General features: G+C 38.5%; 1 protein-coding gene across 1 annotated transcript; it reads right to left on the bottom strand.

The window, feature by feature from the left end:
• Positions 1-9,488: 9,488 nt before the first annotated feature.
• On the bottom strand, positions 9,489-14,882 carry LOC144712823 (potassium transporter 8-like). Its single transcript, XM_078587155.1, has 9 exons — positions 14,699-14,882; positions 14,134-14,611; positions 13,983-14,036; positions 13,159-13,419; positions 13,018-13,070; positions 12,474-12,597; positions 11,979-12,233; positions 11,169-11,575; positions 9,489-10,629 (listed from the first exon to the last, which is right to left on the bottom strand). Exons 1-9 carry the CDS (start codon positions 14,723-14,725, stop codon positions 9,994-9,996), a joined length of 2,295 nt encoding a protein of 764 aa, XP_078443281.1. The 5' UTR covers positions 14,726-14,882; the 3' UTR covers positions 9,489-9,993.
• Between the last annotated feature and the right edge of the window lie 4,004 nt (positions 14,883-18,886).

The raw sequence follows: 18,886 nt of genomic DNA, 5'->3' as shown, positions 1-18,886 counted from the left end.
TATCTGCATCATTTGGGTTTGACTCAGGGTAGAAGGATTTTCTTCTGAAGTGGATAAGATAACTGTCCTACTACTGTCTCTTTAAGGGGCTTTTTTTAAATTTTGGGCCAGTTGAGGAAGAGCTAAGGAAAAAGAGATGGGGATGAAAAGGGTTTATTCGTAGTTGTGTCAGATGGTATCTGTACCATTTGGGTTTGACTGAAGGTAGAAGGATTTTCTTCTGAAGTGGATAGGATAACTGCTCAACTATGTTTATTTATATCTGCTCAACTATGTTCAACTATGTTTACTTATTCGCAATTATTTTGGATGGAATCTGCATATTTGGGTTTAGTAGATGGTGGAAAGATTATCTTCTGAACTGGATAGGATAACTGCCATCTCTCTGAAGAAGTGCTATTTTTAGTGTTGGGTTTATCCATAATTATGTCAGGTGTTATCTGCATCATTTGGGTTTGACTGAGGGCAGAAGGATAATAGTCTGAAGTGGATCGGTTAACTGTTCTGCTGTTTTTTTTATATCTCTCTGAGGAACTGCTATTTTTAATGTTGGTTAGTTAGGAAGAGCTGAGATCAAAGAGATGGGGTTGAAATGGGTTTATTCATAATTGTGTCGAATGGTATTTGCATCTTTGGGTTTGGTAGATGGTGGAAAGATTATCTTTCGAAGTAGATAGGATAACTGTTCAACTACTGTTTCTATATATATTTCTGAGGGACTGCTATTTTTAATGCCGGGTCAGTTTAAGAAGAGATGAGATCAAAGAGATAGGGCTGGAATGGGTTTATAAATAATTTTGTCAGAAGGCATTTGCATCATTTCAGTTTGACAGAGGGTACAAGGATTATCTTCCGAAGTGGAAAGGATAACTATCTAACAACTATTTCTTTATGTCTCGCTGACTGACTATCTTTGAAATAATTTGGGTAAATTTTGGAAGAACTGAGATCAAAGATATGGGGTTGGAATGGGTTAGTTAGTAGTTGTATCATTGGGTATCTGCATTATTTGGGTTTTGTAGAGGGTAAAAATATGATATTCCAAAGTGGATAGGAGAACTGTCAAACTAATCTTTGTTTTTTACTAATGTTTGGCATACTTTGGAAGACATGGGATAGAAGAGAATGTGGTTGGAAAGGGTTTATTTGTGATTATTTCAGACGACATCTTCATCATTTTGGGTTGTTAGAGGGTAGAAATGCTATCTGCCGAGTGGGTAAAGACTGAAGATAACTCTCTCCACCTACTCTCTTAATATTTCTTATGATGATACTATTTTAAAGTATCATGATTAGTTGATAACTACTCTCCAAAATCTATTTCGCCTTATGTTTTTTCTCTCTGCTTTTTATGTAATCGTATCAGATGGCATCTGCATTATTAGGGGATGGTAGAGGGTAGAATAGAAATCTTTCTCAGTTGGTGAGGATAAGGCCTACTTTCTCTCTCCATCTTCAGGCATTAAGTCATAATCGTGGTTGACTTTATCTTCACTTGCTAGACTTTTTGTCGTTGTTATCTTCTTGACGTCACACTTTGATAATGTATTAGATTGATCCTAAGAAAAGTCTATAGAAATAAGTTCCTGATAGGCCCGCGAATTTGTTAGCAAAATGAAATTTAACCTAGTGTATAAAGAATCTATCTAATTCTTGAAATACAAGGAATCTTTACTATCATTTTCTCCAAAATATTATCAATTTTGTGTTCTGAAATATTTGACCTGACTGAAATTGGTATTTTTAGACTGAAAGACCTTACTAAAGTGTGAATACAGAGAAAATTTTAGTAAACATTCTATCCAGATCATCAACCATACGCCTTCTCCACTGTTTGGGCCTACATATATATTTCTCTTTTTTTTGGAATAATAGTTGATATCCTCAGCCCCAACTCTAATTTATGATAATATGTAAGAATATTGCTCAAATATCTAGATATCAGAAAATATTGAAGAATGGGGGAATGTGTTCTGAACGAGATTAATCAAGCCAGCAATAAAAGATCCAGGAATGTGATCATAAGATTTCGTCATTTAATTATTTGTATAGTGACATAATGGAAACATAATTGTGTATACTATGTAAGAAAATAACATACCATAATTATCATAAGAACCAAAATTATGATGTAATCTTAAGAGATGAGGACTAAACCACACAATTAGAAAATCAGGACTTGCTCTTTTGGTGTTATTTATGAGCTAATCTTGTTGTTGAATTAGGGACCAAACACACACACACACTCACACACACTCACACACTCTCTCTCTCGATCTATATCTATCTCTCTGTTGCTCTTTCTCTCTCTCTCACTATCTCTATCTCTCTGTTGCTCTTTCTCTCCCTCTCACTATCTCTATCTCTCTGTTGCTCTTTCTCTCTCTCTCACTATCTCTATCTCTCTGTTGCTCTTTCTCTCTCTCTCTCCATCTCTATCTCTCTATTGCTTTTTCTCTCTCTCACTATCTCTATCTGTCAGTTGCTCTTTCTCTCTCTCTCTCTTTATATCTATCTGTCAGTTGCTCTTTCTTTCTCTCTCTCTTTCTATCTCTATCTCTTTGTTTCTCTCTCTCTATCTATTTTTATATTTATCTCTCTGTTTCTCTCTCTCTCTATTTCTATCTATGTTGCTCTCTCTCTCTCTCTCTATCTCTATATCTCTGTTGCTCTTTGTCTCTCTCTCTCTCTCTCTCTCTCTCCCTCTGTCAACCCCTCTTTCCCTTCCATTCTCTCCCTTAAAATGTATGAGGGACAAAAAACTGTTGCAATTTTATGATATCTTTTTCTCAAATTTAAAACTTATATGGTTCAAAACGTATATCATTTTCTGTTCCAGACGATAGGATCTGGATGTCATAGTCCTAGGGACATGGTGGATTTCTGACGTGACATTTTATGATTGGAGTGTTCTGGATGGGATGGTTCTCGGATGGGATGGTTTTGAACAGCCCAAAAATGGGACGCAAGACGAGACAAAAATAGTCCCTACCCGGCCCAAAAATAATGCATTATATTCTCTACCCTTCTCTCTTTTTCCTCTTCCTTCATCAATATCTCTCCCTTTTCCTCTCACTCTCTCCCACTATCCATCTCTATCTCTTTCCCTCACTATCTCCCTCTCTTAATCTCTCTCTCTCTCTCTCACAATCTCACACTCTCATTGGTTCTCTCTCTCCCCCTCTCACTCTATCCCTCTATCTCACTCTCTCACTATTCCTCTCTCAGTCCCTCTCTATTTTTTCCTCTGACTGTCTCCCCTTGCCCATCTCTCTCTTTCATTCTCATTCCCTCTCTCAATAGCTCTCTCTTTCCTCACACTATCCCTGTATCCACCTAACTTTCATACTCACTCTCTCCATCTCTCAATCACTCTCGTTCCCTCTCAATCTCACACTCTCTAAGTCTATAATTTTCCTCTCACTCCCTCCCTGTTGTAAAAAAGAAATTCTCTCCTTGTTGATCCCCAAAGAGAGCATAAGAAAGAGATTGAAGAAGGGAAGAACCGGATTTTATTCATCAAACACATGCCATGCAGATTTATTGTAGATTGATATAGATATCCAAATCACCTTTACAGTTAGCTCTTCAAAGGTATTCTTAAGTGATTAAATTTCTAGAAGAGTTGCTTCTCCCCATAATTCCCTGTCAAGCCATAACTTGCATTGGTAACTTTTTTAAGGAAACAATATTAAACAAACACTCCCTCTATCCACCTCTCTCTTTCACTATCACTCTCTCCCTTTCTCAATTTCTATGTCTCTTCTCTTTTCCTCTATCCATATCCACCTCTCTCAATCACTCTTTTTCTCTTTCCCTCCTACTCCTTATCTTATTCTATTTGTTTCCCTCTTATTCTCTTCCCTGTCTGACTCTCATCGCTTTCCCCACACTATTTTATTCTCTCCAACTCCATATATTTCCCTCTTACTCTATGCCCCTTATAATCTCATAATTAGGGTTTTAATTTTTTGATAAAAATATAAACCTGTACTCACTTAGTAATCTTAGCTAGTGATGAGTATGGATCGTCTCCATTGGAAAAAATGATAAATGATTTAATATTCTTAATTTGGTGATTATTGAGATGAGAAAAGATGCATACTAAATAAAAAATCAAGTGAAAAGAAAATATGAGGCGAGATAGTGATATTAAGTTGATAAGAGTAGTTAGTAGATCGTAATAATTTGAGTTTTAAAAGAGCGAATGAATGTGAAAATGAACAGTGACAAGAATGGGGTAGAGAACGAGTCAAATATGATAAATGGTGAGTAAGTTAACGGCATGAAAATATTGTGAAGGTGATAAGATGTGATTTAGAGAAGACATGAAGGTGATAGAATGGCGAGATATGTAGTGAAAATGAACCAAGCTAACGATGATGTCAAGAAAGAACAATGTAAGGCAAAGATGCTTACTGCAGATGCTTACATTCTGCCAGGATCACAACAATTTTCAAGTGCAGGTAATTTCCCCCTCTTCTCTATTTCTTCTTCCATATACCTAGGGAACCAAGAACACACTTGATGAATCTAAAAACTCACTATCTTTGATCAACCCACATGAGTAGGAAGCAAGTTTAAGGATGAATTTGACAGTGATCCACACTATATTCATGGATCAAAAGGTATGGATGGAAAGAGGGGGTGAAGAGAAAGCATCTCTGAAAAAATTTAGCTTAATCGGACCTCTGGTTCATCAGATATCGAGTTCTAAAGTTGGAGCAATCCTTGTCGTCCATTTCTTATCGCTCTTCGTCATTGGCACTGACGATTCCTCTTTGTTCGTATAGGTTAATGATCATTTTGTCTTCTGCAATTGCGTGCTTTAAGAATGCCACATGTACCTGCGTAGAGGAAAAGACAAAAGAAGTAGATTTATTTAATCATTGCATGACGTGGCGTCGCGTCGCTGCACACCACGTCATAAGATTCTCCCTTTTCCTATTTTTCTCTTGAATGACACATTGACACATGTCATTCACATCATAAAAGGGGGAAAATTCCAAGCTGCATCAGATTTTTCTTTCATTTTTAATCAATTTGGGGTTACACGTGTGTGCCATATGTACCATCACAATTGTTCACTTCTCTTTTCCCTTTTTTATTTTTTCCTCTCGATTATTGTGTCATTTTTATTGCGATTTAAATTGACTCATTTTTTCTGTTGGTCCAAATCACTATTGAGAAAAAACAAAGAGAGTGTCAGATAATGACTGGCGCATTATGGCATCGCAATTTGCGATGCCAAATTATGGCTTCTCACAATGATTAGAGTAGCTAATCATTGTGGATACTCGTGATTGGTTGACATTCGACGAATTACATAGAGACACGTGGCGGTCACATATTTAAACCAAGTAACAAATTAATAAATCAGTGTAAAATAAATACTATGTCATAAAAATATAATAAATATATATTTTGACTTAGAAAATTCATATATCAATGAGTATAAGTTCAAAATTTCATAAAAATATATTATGAACCAGAAAATTAAGTTTTTAAATAATCCAATGTCAGAAAATTCCTTAAAAATATGGTTAAATCCACAAAAATCAAAATATCACTTTAATAGTTTTTATTATTTAAAGGTTGACAGCTCTCATTTATAGTTAATTTTTTCTTGGGGGAACAAGTTGTGACAGAATACGACTTGTTTCCCAGAAATAACCCTACAATGTGTTTTTTATCACCCCTCTCTATCTCTCTCTCATCCTCTCTCTATCTTCTTCTCCCTCTCTCCCTCCCCTTATCTAAATAAATCTCATGTCTCTGATACCCTTACTTCTTAGTATAGCTTTCTATCCATCTTGATAGATTTAATTCTCTTTTAAGGGAAACCAAGTTTATAGGAGGCATTTGAAATGAGATCATTGTGTTTTCCAAGATTGACTCAATGCATTGTAAAATACATTAATACTCATAAAAAAACACCACATCAACGTTTTATTTGATTGATTACTTTGATTCCACAAGCCAAATGTGATGTTTATATTTTAATATTAATCTTTAACTCTAAATTTTTGTTCAAAACTATGGCTTTGACTTTTAAAATTTTGGCACAAAAAAGTTAATCAGAATAGAGTGAGACTAGAATAAACTTCATTCATGTTATGCCTAGAATTGGATTCGAAACTTTACTTTGCTGTTCACTCCATAAAATCTGATATTCAAGTCTGATATCTAATATCAACATCCAAATCTCAAGACATTGAAGGAACCTGATATTATGACAAGTGGTGATATTGCATATCAGTACTATAGCAACTTATATTTTCATATTGAGATCGGGTACCAAGATATCAATTTTTGCAGGTATTGTCTTTGTTGGGTTCTAGGGGCTTGATGTAGATGAAAAACATAGAAAAACTCACATCAGAAAACTTAAACGGACTTTTTATGACATAAAAAAAACCAAGAAATGAATAGCATTGGCCCGAATTACATTCGTGTTTCCTTCAATCCTTGAGTGAGTCATGTAAAGTTGCTCATGTTTGCAGCCTTCACCTTGACGAGTTTCATTCCCACTTAGTCGTCATTGTTATGCATGTCCCGATCGCGTTGGGAATAGAGTGGAGCTGTGGGGAGAAGGGAGAAGAAGGGGAAGGCCCTTGAACAATTACGTGTCAGGTAAATTTTATTTAGGGCGTCCCCCTATATTCTGAGTGAGTATTTTTCAGAGAACCCCCCAAACTTTAAGTACATCTTCTGACCTCCAAAAGACCATCACCGTGTGATCCTCTAAGCCCATATATTGCTCTAGTTAAACGAATCCATTGGCCAAATAACCTTTATTAGACTTCCAAGTTAATTAAGTATATCATGTAGATTAATTAATTGTTTATTGATTTGACCTAATTGATCGGTCGAGGCTCTAGCTCATGAGGTATCAATATACAACTTGTGTTCCAGAAGATACAAATGAATGTGTATCGACTCACTCATGGAACATGTATGTCATCAATTAAGATGTGCGTATAGTCCATCAACTTGACGCTCCTTGGATTACTTAGGTATTGGTCAACTACTCAACTCCGATCAGTCATCCGAATTAGCACTGATGTGTTCAAAAAATCATGGGAGAACTCTTCTCAGATATCCCATTGCCTTGGCCAAGGACATCATCGCATCATATTCGTTGAGCTGTCCCCCTTTATACCAAGGATAAACGATCCTATATTGACCATTCAATTGTCTTTATGAACTTCTCAATCCACCTGAACAAATACTGTTTAGAATCCCATGATTAGGAACTCGTAGGTCATTGTCACAATATAGCTGTCAATCTACAAGATGTCTTTGGCGTCTCAGGTCTAAGGACCACTTACACAACTGTGACATGAATCAACCTAATTGATAGTTTTGCATAATACCATTCAATGATTCATAAGGATTAATTCAGTGAACTCGTTCCACTAAAGAGCACTGACTATCTATCCTTAATGTCTCCTCACTAATGGCTATGGGACCAACCATACTTATCATATGAGTGAAACTACATAGAGCTATTTTATAAGTTTATTTCAATGCTCTTATTGAGTATCATTTGAATGGGAATATTTAGAACACAAGTCTAAGGTTCATGATCTCCATATTATGACCTCAACATAATTAACTTGGTCTGATCATATATTCATGCACTTAATTATAATCATCACACATGCACTTTTATGAATATATTGTATTAATGAACACAGAATGAGATGTTAGATTGTCGTTGTTATCCTGATGAGAATAATTATCTTGGACAATCATAATCTGGTTTTGTTATACAATATCCGATACAGTTTTTTTTGAAAAAACAATATCTTTTATCATAACATTATGTGGACTGTTATATGTTATTGTTATTGGATATTTCTCATTTTTTGGATAATGGACAAACAAAATGAAAATGCACTATATTGGCATGGATAGTTGATGCCTAGAGTTGCTAGTAGTTCACCTCTGCCAAAGGAAAAAGTGACAATTAAATCAAAATATGAATTGACCATAAAATATAAGTTGTTGTTCCATCAAACAAAAAGTGACGAGTTAGGAATCTACCATCTTAAAGTGGGATAAGTGTACATAGTTGAAGGCAAGGGAAACACTTCCTTAGTGACAAAAGACCCAAAACATCCTAATGAGCTAAAGGTATCAAGGTATCGTTAAAGAGGTCAGTGATTTGGTGAAAAACTTGAATCGTGCATTGGGTTTTTCTCAGTTAATCACTAACAAACATATGTAAGAAAAGTATCTCTGAATAGGACTAACCTAATCATGTTAAAGACCAATGCTTAATGAGTATAAGTGCAAACATGAAATATACAATGCATGTATTAAACATTAGAGGCTCCCGTCAACTCATGCAACTAGATTAATAGTACAAAGAATCAACACAATCATGCTTAAATATTTATTTGGCTAAAATTGATTTGTGAGACTTAAATGATATAATTAGTATTTTCATGTGATTTATATCATATTTGTGTTGAAAATAATTTTTAAATGCTACTTATCGCATCATTTTGAGGGATTGATTGTCTGGACCATGGAAGGCAACATAGAGAAGGGAATAAAAAGGAACTGAATGTTATCTGCACATGGGGAAAAGAGTCTCATTAGGAATGAAGATGGAAATTTGATTTAGGGGAATAATAAGTATCTTTTATAAGGGATATGATTGATGTTCCAAATTTACTGTAGGGTGACTTGCATCAGTTTAAGTACAACATCATGCTAAAAAATGAAAAATATACCTTGCTATCAGCTATTGATTTTAGCATAGTTGGTTAACACTTGAATCTAACATGATATTAGAGCCAAGTGACAGTTCAAATCCCACAAGCAAGAGACTGCAATCTTGGGCCATTAATAGGTCAGATGTAGGTGTCGAGGGAAAGCGTTGAAGTATGACGTCCAGTTTAAAGACACAAATTATTTTTCGTACTATCAGCTATAACTTTTAACACAGTTGTTAAGCACTTGAATCTAACAGCAACTTAGAACAAAAATGACCTGTAAATAGCACAGGGATTGGAAGTATGGGTGAAGGTGATAAATAGAGTGGGAGACTGGAAACACGCACTTTTCCCCCTTTTTTCCCTTCGTTCTTCCTGAAGACAGAATAAACTAAATACTGGATTACCTGTATAAAGAAAGGACACACATCCAGAACTGAGAACCGCCCCTAGATGAGATCTTGACGTTTGTGAAAAATACATGAATAAAATATACATGGTGGATGAATTACATAATAGGCAACTCTAGGACCATAAACTTATATTTATATTGGATATCAAAACTCAATTTTATTAGTGATATTTTGAAAATATGTATTTCACCATTAATATTTTTACGTTATATTTGAATTAAAAACACTACATTTAAACAATAATCACATTTATTGTGCCAGGGACTTTAAAAGGGAGCATGAGATCTCTGCCTTGGTTTCTGGCAATTATTTCAAGACTTCTTTATAAAATCCACAGGAATCAAAGGTATGTAGGAGGTCCAAGCCTTCGTTTCCAACCAAAATTTTTTGTGTTTTTTCTGTGCCAATCACATCAAAATCCAGAGAAAGTAGAACTTTTTTCCAGAATAAAAAAGTTTTTTATTCCAGGGCTATTGTACACCAAGCCATGTTGAATTTGCAATATTCAACAGAGAGCACTAATTTCGACCTTCTTTCCCTGAAACCCAAGTATCAAGCACTCCCCATGTGGCCATGTTGAAGAGAGGCAGAGAGATTACAAGTCCACGAGGATCAGCCTTGCAGCCAAAATTAAGAACTGGGTTTCAATTCTTCTTCTCACAAAGAGAAATGCCCAGGTTTCAAAAGCAAGCAAGGAAGCCGTATGTTGAGCCCAGGATTGAATGATTATCGACAATGCTATTTTCTCTGTATGCACTCCACAGATATGTACCTCGTTCCACCACAATCACCACCCATTTCTGCCCCTCATTCAAATATCACTATATATAAAACCCACAAAAAGATGAAGAAATTCACACCAGGCAGATCATCCCCACCTCAAGAGTCGATGCATGGGGAACATTCATAGCATAAGAAGGCCCACGAGAATTCCTTCTCAGGAAATCATAGCCCACATCAATTGCCAGCCTCTTCAGCAGGCTGGACCCTCTTTTTGCCCTCACGTAATAATGGCCAAATATGAAAGCCATCCCTGCTTCCCTGGCCTCCTGTAATTCAATCAGCTCCTGGGCAGCCTTTGAATCCATTTTAGGACTCTCTGCTGGCAAAATAAACCTCACTCTTTTCCTGGGTGCTGCCACAGGAGACTGAATCTCTCTCCTCTCTGATGGCCCAGCAGAATCTTCCTTATCATCGTATTCTTCACAAAGCTTAATCCCTGTTCTAGAAACAGACATTGTCTCACCTCCGCTCTCTTGGTCTGCTCCTTTTCCTCGGTGATGGAACTTTTCTGACCTGATGAACTCGGCTATGCTGCAGACAAGGTCTCTCTCAAACTCCACATCGTCTTTGTGAATATCTCGGTACCCATATCTTGCAATGCATCTGTAGAGGCGGAATTCTCGTGGGCCAATTCGGCCCACTAGGAACCGTTCCTCGGGCGTTACATGAGGCACTGGAAGAGATTTGATGCAGAGAAACACGAGTACCTGGGACAAATTTTCATTAGGAAAAGTGCAATGAGATATTTTTAGACATTATTGAATAGTTGTTTTGTGGACACGAAATAGATAGTACTTGTAGTTGAAAAGAGTGCTTTCTGGTTTCACATAATGTTTGAAGACGGCCGTTTTTAGTGGAATTCGGGAATTTTTAAGGAAAGAATTGTAAACAAGATTAACCAGAGACTTTTATCAAAGATAAAAAGGAGATCACTGAATTCTGAAAAACTTGTTTTCAAATCCGAGGAACGAGATCTTTTTGATATCCAATCCAGAGTAAGGATTTTGAGGGAAACCCAATTCGTGAAATGCACGGAGATTGTTGAAGATTTATAAACAAGGATCTGTAGTACATTCAAATCCTTTGTCTAGATTGAAAAAAGGAGATATTTACGGTTTTGAAATATTCCGGAAGAGCTCCTATCCACTGGAATAAAGGGACATCAGGAAAAATCATACGATCTAGGATATATTTTCATGAAAATTAGTGGGAAAATGAAGCTTCTTTTTTTCTGAAGGGCACCCACCTCGTGGAACGCTGGGAGATTGGTGACAAAGTGAGAAAAAATGGCTGGGATCCCTGAGACGAGCTCCGATTGAACGAGGCCGATACCCCTCACCCTTACGACGCCGAGGCTTGGTCCAAGCCCAAGCAGATACTCAATGGAGATCCTACTCTGGATGTCATACTCATACTTCTTGAGCGTGCCATAGTGCCAGACGCCCATCACCAGCAAGAAGATGAAGGACAGTGCGATGGGAACCCAGGCACCCTGCAAGAACTTCACCATGGATGCCGAAAAATAAAGCGCCTCAATGAACCCAAAGAAAAAAACAAAACCCAGGGCCAGGAAGATGCTCTTGTTCCAGCACATAATAATAACAAGGGACATCAAGCAGGTAGTCACCAGCATTACTGTAATCACTGCCAGACCTGAAAAAAGAGTCACGTTCACATTAGGTATAAGAGACAGCATTGTTAAGATCCGGGGCATTAGTGTTAGTATGATACTTTTCAAAAAAAAATTAGTGTTAGTATGATCATGATAAGGACCAGTGAGTTCTTAATTGGCAACGATATGATGGAGGAGGGAGACAGGCAGGAAGAGGAAGAGTACCGAAAAGATCATCTGTGGAGAGAGGGGACGCTGGGATGAATGTCAGCTAAAGATACCTTCGAGGGGTTAAGGAAACACACACTTCTACTACTTCATGGCTGCTCTCCCAAAAGGAGGACAACCATTTAAAGATCAAAAACCATATACCATTTTTTTTAAGAAAAGAAGAGCATCACCCGACATGGAATTTAATTTTTTAAGGTGGCCTTTCTGCTTTACCTGAGGCATTCCCCAATTTCTTGGTATCCCTGAATCCAATGGTCACTGCTAGGCAGAGCATCATCAGGATCCAGTTAATCTCTGGGATGTAGATCTGACCATGGATCTTGGATGACGTGTGGACAACTTTAATCCTGGGAAAGCACTCAAGAGCTGTGCACTGTCTGATGATAGAGAAGGTGCCTGTGATGACGGCCTGGCTGCCGACCACGGCGGCGAGTATTGCAACTGCCATGACTGGCCATCTCAGCTTCTCTGCGGTTAGAAAGGTGGAATGGTGAGCGACAATGATTCAACAAGATTCTATTTGTAATTGGTCACATTTTTTTTTAAATGCATTGGAAAATTAAATTATTCTGGATGCCGCAATTGACTCAGAAATTTGACATAAGTTACTTTCTAATAGTAGTTGAAAATAATAGCGTGATAGCAAAATCAAAGATTTGAGATATAAGAAGATGGGTTTCAGAGGAGCTCGCCAAATAGGGTAACCACCTGGAACAGAGAGATAGAATCCGATCCGGTAGTCAGTGTTGATGATGTGGTGCCGAGAAAGATAGGCTGCCTGTCCCATGTAAGCCAAAACCAGGGAAGGATAGACAACCGATGTGAAGGCCATCTGCAAAAAGAGAAAAGAGTCTAGTTAGGGTTTGAGAAGATGAAACTTCAAGTTTAGGGAGGAATCAGAGCATTATCTTTTCTAATGCCGTAGGGTAAGATTGAGGGGTTGATGTTTCTAAATTTAAAGTAGGTTCGTTGGATATGTATGTCTGATAGAGACCTCAGGTTTATCTCCATCAGAAATGAAATTGGAAGGGTACAAATATTCAAACACAATAACATAAATGCTCTTAATGGGCACTGTAATGAGAACGTAATTTATAGCTAAATAAATGTAGTTTTTCCCTCTACGCATGGATAAAAGTAAATAAACTGTAGCGAAATATTGAAATCAGACGGACATAAAAGGGTCACAAGTTTTTGTAAATTTCCAGTGGCGATCAAATATGTAAGCCATGATCTTTTAGCGAGTGCAAACCTGGATTGAAAACTGGGAAAAGTGTCCGAGATCAGCGTACATGGCCTCAGATCCTGGGAAGACAAAATGAAGAAGATGATGATGAAAACGAAAATATGAAGAATCTGAGTAATCTAACTTTTTTGTGGGCTACGAGCTTACCAGTTATGCAGAGAAGGATGCCCCCCAGGGACATCCATCCGCGCCTTTGAGTTTTCCTCAAGAATTTGTACATATAATAGGGGGATAAAGCTTTATAAACGTGGGGATTCCAATGAACTATGTTGTATAAACCGATGGAGCTCATGCATAACAGCCACACTACAACAATGGGCGCGAAGAGGAACCCAACCCGATGAGTTCCGTAATGCTGAAGAGCAAAGAGGCAGACCAGGACAAAGCAGGCCGCCGGAACTTCCAGATCTGTGAAACACTAGTCATATTGAAGGTGTTGATGAAAGAGAAAACTATGATCATGGTCATGAAAAAGATAATAGTAGCGCTGCTGATGATGAAGCATGAATAAGAAGCCGATATTGGTGACGACGACAACAATGATGATCGTGGTTAAGAGGATAATGATGATGTATCTTGAATGAGAAGCTGATGATAATAATGATGATGACGAAACTTAAAGCGGAAGATGCTGACTAAGATGATGAGGATAGTGGTGGTGAAGAGGTTAATGCTGATGATATCGATGTGCTGTGTCTGATGACGATGATAATAATGCATGAAGAAGTCGATGATGATGATGACAATGACAGAGGTGATCATCTTGAAGATTATAATAATGATGATGATAAGGATGATGAAGCATGAAGAAGAAGATGATGATAATAAAACTAGAATAGGAACAAGAAAAAGAGGAAAACTAAGAACTCGACAAAGAAGAATAGGAAGCTGAACAAACAAGAACACGAACAAAAAAGAACCAGCACAAGGACAAGACCAGGATGATGGGGGTAAGATAAGAAGAAGCTCACACTGATGATGCTCCCTAGTCATAGAAAGCTCAAGTCCAGAGACCGCCGAAAACACTGATTTAGAAAAAAGGAAAAAAAAAACCCAGATAAGAAACGTCATCATAAAAAAAACCCTCTATCAAATTTGAAAAAAAACTCAACCGGAACTCACCAGACAACGCCGGAGTCAAAATCCCATCACCAATCACCATACAAGTCCCCACAAGAGCCAAGAACAAGAGAAAGCTCTGCAACAATCGATGACTCTCCATCGTCCTCCTCACTCTCCCACCAGAAATTCCCCCCAAATCTTGAGCCCCAGAAATTCCCTTCTCCTCCGCAAATTCATCACCGGGCAGAAATCCCACGCGGGCATGGCGACAGAGGAGAGAATAGAGCGCAAAAGTGCCCCCCTCGCCATGATCGTCGGCCCTTAGAACGATGAACACGTACTTGATCAATGGGATGAGAGTCAAAGTCCAGAAGACGAAGCTGAGCACGCCGAAGATCTCCTCGTTCGTCTCCGAGTGTTCAATGTCTTCTGCGAAGGCGCTCTTGAAGACGTAGAGAGGAGAGATGCTGAGGTCACCGTAGACGACGCCTAGGCTCTGGTAGGCTAGGATTAGAGTAGCCCGCCATGGCCGCTTGCTCTGAGAAGAGAGAGATGGAGATGGGGAAGGAGATAGAGAGAGAAAGTTGGAGTCTTGACGACAATTTGGGGGAGAACACGGGGTTACCTTTGATGGGTCTGCCGCGGTGCCCATGGTGATCAGGGGAGGGTGAGCATCCTGCCCGTTTTGCTCGTTGGCGACGGAGGAAGAGGTAGAGAGAGAAAGAAGAGAGTTTCTCAGTGAGGGGATGAGTAGAGAGAGAGAGAGAGAGGGTGTGATGAGTGTTGAAGCGAAGTGAAGCGAGTTGTGGACCGAGGCCTCTGCTCTTATTGGATGGGTTGTGGGGACTTAGAGATGAAGTGGGTGAGCTCTCTCTCTCTCTCTCCCTCCCTCTTTCTCTCTCTTTCTCTGTTTCGTTTCTCTTTTTCTCTCTAACTCTCTCTCTCTCTCTCTGTCTCTTTCTTTCTTTTTTTCTTTCTCTCTCTCTGTCTCTTTCTTTTTTTTTCTCTTTCTCCTACCCTTGCTTGTTGTCTCTCTGTCTTTCTCTTTACCTCTCTTGATGACCCCTCTCTCTTGCTGTCTCCACATCTGTCTCATTCTCTCTTGCTGTCTCTCTAACTCTCTCTCTCTCTCTCTCTTGTTGTCTCTCTAATTGTCTATCTCTCTCTCCCTCTCTTGATGTCCCCTCTCTTGCTGTCTCCGCATCTGTCTCATTCTCTCTTGCTGTCTCTCTAACTCTCTCTCTCTCTCTTGTTGTCTCTCTAATTGTCTATCTCTCTTGCCATCTCTCTCTCTTGTTGTCTCTCAAACTGTCTATCTCTCTCTCTTTTGCTGTCTATCTCTCTCTTAATATCTCTCTCTTGTTGTATCTCCACTCTCTACATCTTGCTGTCTATCTCTCTCTCTTGTTGTCTCTCTAACTCTCTATATCTTGCTGTCTATCTCTCTCATTATCTCTCTCTCTTGCTGTTTCTGTCCCTCTCTATCTATATATCTCTCTCTTCATGTCACTCTCTTGCTGTCCCTTTCTCTCTCTTCATGTCCCTCTCTTGCTGTCCCTTTCTCTCTCTTAATGTCTCTCTCTCCCTCATTCTCCCTCTTCTCTATCTCTCTCCCTCTGTCAATCTGTCTCTCTTTCACATACACCCTCTCTCTTGCCTCTCTCTGTCTCTCTTTCTTTCACACGCTCTCTTCCCCCCCTCCCCCTCTCTCTGTCTGTCTGTCTCTGTCTCTCCCCTCTTTCTGTCTGTCTCTCTCTTTCACACACAGACTCTCTCTCCCCCCTCTGTCTGTCTGTCTCTTTCTCTTTCATAAATACTCTCTCTGTCCGTCTCTCTCTTACACGCACTCTCTCTCTTTATCGAACTGGGTGAGTGGGAATCAGAAGACAGGTATATTTAATGCATCAAAATCCACGACAAACGTCAACTGCCGGTTCCATCAGCAACCTTCAGAGTTTCTAGAGAGAGATAAAAAGTAGATAGAGAGAAAAAGAGAGATGGAGAGAATGAGAGACGGATATAGAGATACAGAAATAGAGGGAGAGAGAGAGAGAGATAGAGGCAGAAAGATAAAGAAAGAGAGATAGAGAGATAGAGGCAGAAAGATAATGAAAGAGAGATAGAGAGAGGCAGAAAGATAAAGAAAGAGAGATAGAGAGATAGAGGCAGAAAGATAATGAAAGAGAGATAGAGAGAGGCAGAAAAATAAAGAAAGAGATATAGAGAGATAGAGGCAGAAAGATAAAGAAAGAGAGATAGAGAGATAGAGGCAGAAAGATAAAGAAAGAGAGATAGAGAGAGGCAGAAGGAGAGAGAGATAGAGGCAGAAAGATAACGAAAGAGAGTTAGAGAGATAGAGGCAGAAAGACAGAGAAAGAGAGATAGAGACAGAAAGAGGAGAGAGAGATAGAGGCAGAAAGATAGAGAAAGAGAGATAGATGCAGAAAGATAGAGAAAGAGAGGTAGAGGCAGAAAGAGGAGAGAGAGATAGAGGCAGAAAGATAGAGAAAGAGAGATAGAGGCAGAAAGATAGAGAAAGAGAGATAGAGGCAGAAAGATAGAGAAAGAGAGATAGAGGCAGAAAGAGAGAGAGAGAGATAGAGAGAGAGAAAAAGAGAGATAGAGGCAGAAAGATAGAGAAAGAGAGAAAGAGACAGAAAAATAGAGACATAGAGGCAGAAAGATAGAGAAAGATAGATAGAGGCTGAAAGAGAGAAAGAGAGATAGAGAGAGATGGAGAGAAATGGAAAGATAGAGATAGAGAGAAAGAGAAAAATAGAGATAGAGAGATGGAGAGAAAGAGAAATTAGAGAGAGATAGATAGATGGAGAGAAAGAGAAAAGTAGAGAGAGAAAGAGAGATATGGAGAGAGAGAAAAATGGAGAGAGAGATGGAGAGAAAGAGAGATATGGAGATAAAGAGAAAAATAGAGAGATAAAGAGATGGAGAGAAAAAGAAAAAAGTGAGAGAGAAAGAGAGCGATAGAGAGAGATGGAGAGAAAGAGAAAAAGAGAGAGAGATAGAGATAGAAAAAGAGAGAGAGTGATAGAGAGAAAAAAAGAGAGAGATGAAGAGAAAGAGAGACAGAGATAGAGAGAAAAAGAGAGAGAGATAGCAAGAGAGAGAGATGGAAAGATAGAGAGAGAGAGAGAGAGACAGAGAGAGAAAGATAGAGAGAGAGAGATGGACTGACGGAGGAAGCAATGCAAGGTTGGTGAAGCTTCATACTGCCGCAGACGACTTTAAAGCTTGAGTTTGGCTGCTTCTTGAGAAGAATATACCCCCACACTTTCCATACCTTCTCTATTATTATTTTTTCAGATTGAACCGATGACGTGCATCAACTCACAGCCGCTCGATCCGCCGACATCCTGGTTTGCGTGGCTGATCATGATTCTCTGGCTCTTGCGTGCCCCCCACGAACCTAAGATGTTAACTTCCCTTTGGAAGAATTATGAAGTGGGTGGAGGATTATTTAAGGCTATCTGATTTTATTTTTGTTTTATTTTAATGCTTCCAATGAGAGTTAGAGATAGAGAGAGCATTGACTCTAGTTTATTTTGCTCATTTTTTACTTTTTTCATTCTACTGAAACAAAAATAATAAAAGAACAGTTTGAGATTTGCTAAATTATAGTGGTTTCAATGGATGGCATACATACCCTTAGAGAGATAAGTAGGACCTAGAATAGGTGTTGCCTATGCGAGCCCAAAATTGCATAAAGCCGTGACAACAGTTGTTCTAGATTTTGTTGGCAAGCAATCTACTGTGGGTCCATACATGTGTGATTGAACAAGGTCTTGGATGTAAGTTGTCAAGAGTGATGAGCTAAAGTTCAGATCTTATCATACACGTGTGATAGGACAAGGTCTTGGATGGAAGATCTCAAAAGTGATGAGCTAAAGTTGAGATCTTATCATATGAGTGTGTGATTGGACAAGGTCTTGGATGTAAGATCTCAAGAGTGATGAGTTAAAGTTGAGATCTTATCATACAAGTGTGATTGGACAAGGTCTTGGATGTAAGATGTCAATGAGTGATAAGCTAATGTTAAGATCTTATCATACACATGTGATTGGACAAGGTCTTGGATGGAAGAACTCAAAAGTGATGAGCTAAAGTTGAGATCTTATCAAATGAGTGTATGATTGGACAAGGTCTTGGATCTAAGATCTCAAGAGTGATGAGCTAAAGTTGAGATCTTATCATATGAGTGTGTGATTGGACAAGGTCTTGGATGTAAGATCTCAAGAGTGATGAGCTAAAGTTGAGATCTTATCATATGAGTGTGATTGGACAAGGTCTTGGATGGAAGATTTCAAGAGTGATGAGCCAAAGTTGAGATCTTATCATACAAGTGTGATTGGACAAGGTCTTGAATGTAAGATCTCAAGAGTGATGAGCTAAAGTTGATATCTTACATATAAGATAAGATAAAGTGTGGGATTAACAGGTTCTACCACGTATTGCAGAGATAGAACCATGCTGCTTATTCTAACCTTAGTCATGGAATGGCTGGAGGTTAGCACTTAAGTACTTTCGCTAGTGAAAATTGGGCAACATCCTGCTTTTGAGTTTTCTCTACATAAAATTGTGAGTGGTCCTAACGTGAAATGGTTTGAGTTTCATAAGGAAATAAGTAAAAAAAAAAAATGTAAATTATCTATGGTTTTCACATTATAAGTTTCAATATTATCAGTTTTTAAACGACCACATCTAGGTGTTGTGATGACATACTAAAATGGATTAGACTTTTTAATGTGAATCTTATTTTAGGACGACTACTTGAGTTTGATCTCATTTTGATGTAACT

Source organism: Wolffia australiana, chromosome 15 (genome assembly GCF_029677425.1).
Source record: "Wolffia australiana isolate 7733 chromosome 15, ASM2967742v1".
NCBI classification, from domain to species: Eukaryota; Viridiplantae; Streptophyta; class Magnoliopsida; order Alismatales; family Araceae; genus Wolffia; species Wolffia australiana.
This window is presented reverse-complemented; position numbering and strand designations above follow the sequence as displayed.

What these genes read in the sequence shown, in the direction of transcription:
- LOC144712823 (XM_078587155.1), bottom strand. Translation starts at nt 14,725, where the DNA reads ATGGGCACCGCGGCAGACCCATCAAAG. An exon ending in GACTAGGGAGCATCATCAGT is followed by an intron (nt 13,420 to 13,982) that starts GTGAGCTTCTTC and finishes AGTGTTTCACAG; the next exon opens with ATCTGGAAGTTCCGGCGGCC. An exon ending in ATTCTATCTCTCTGTTCCAG is followed by an intron (nt 12,234 to 12,473) that starts GTGGTTACCCTA and finishes TTCTAACCGCAG; the next exon opens with AGAAGCTGAGATGGCCAGTC.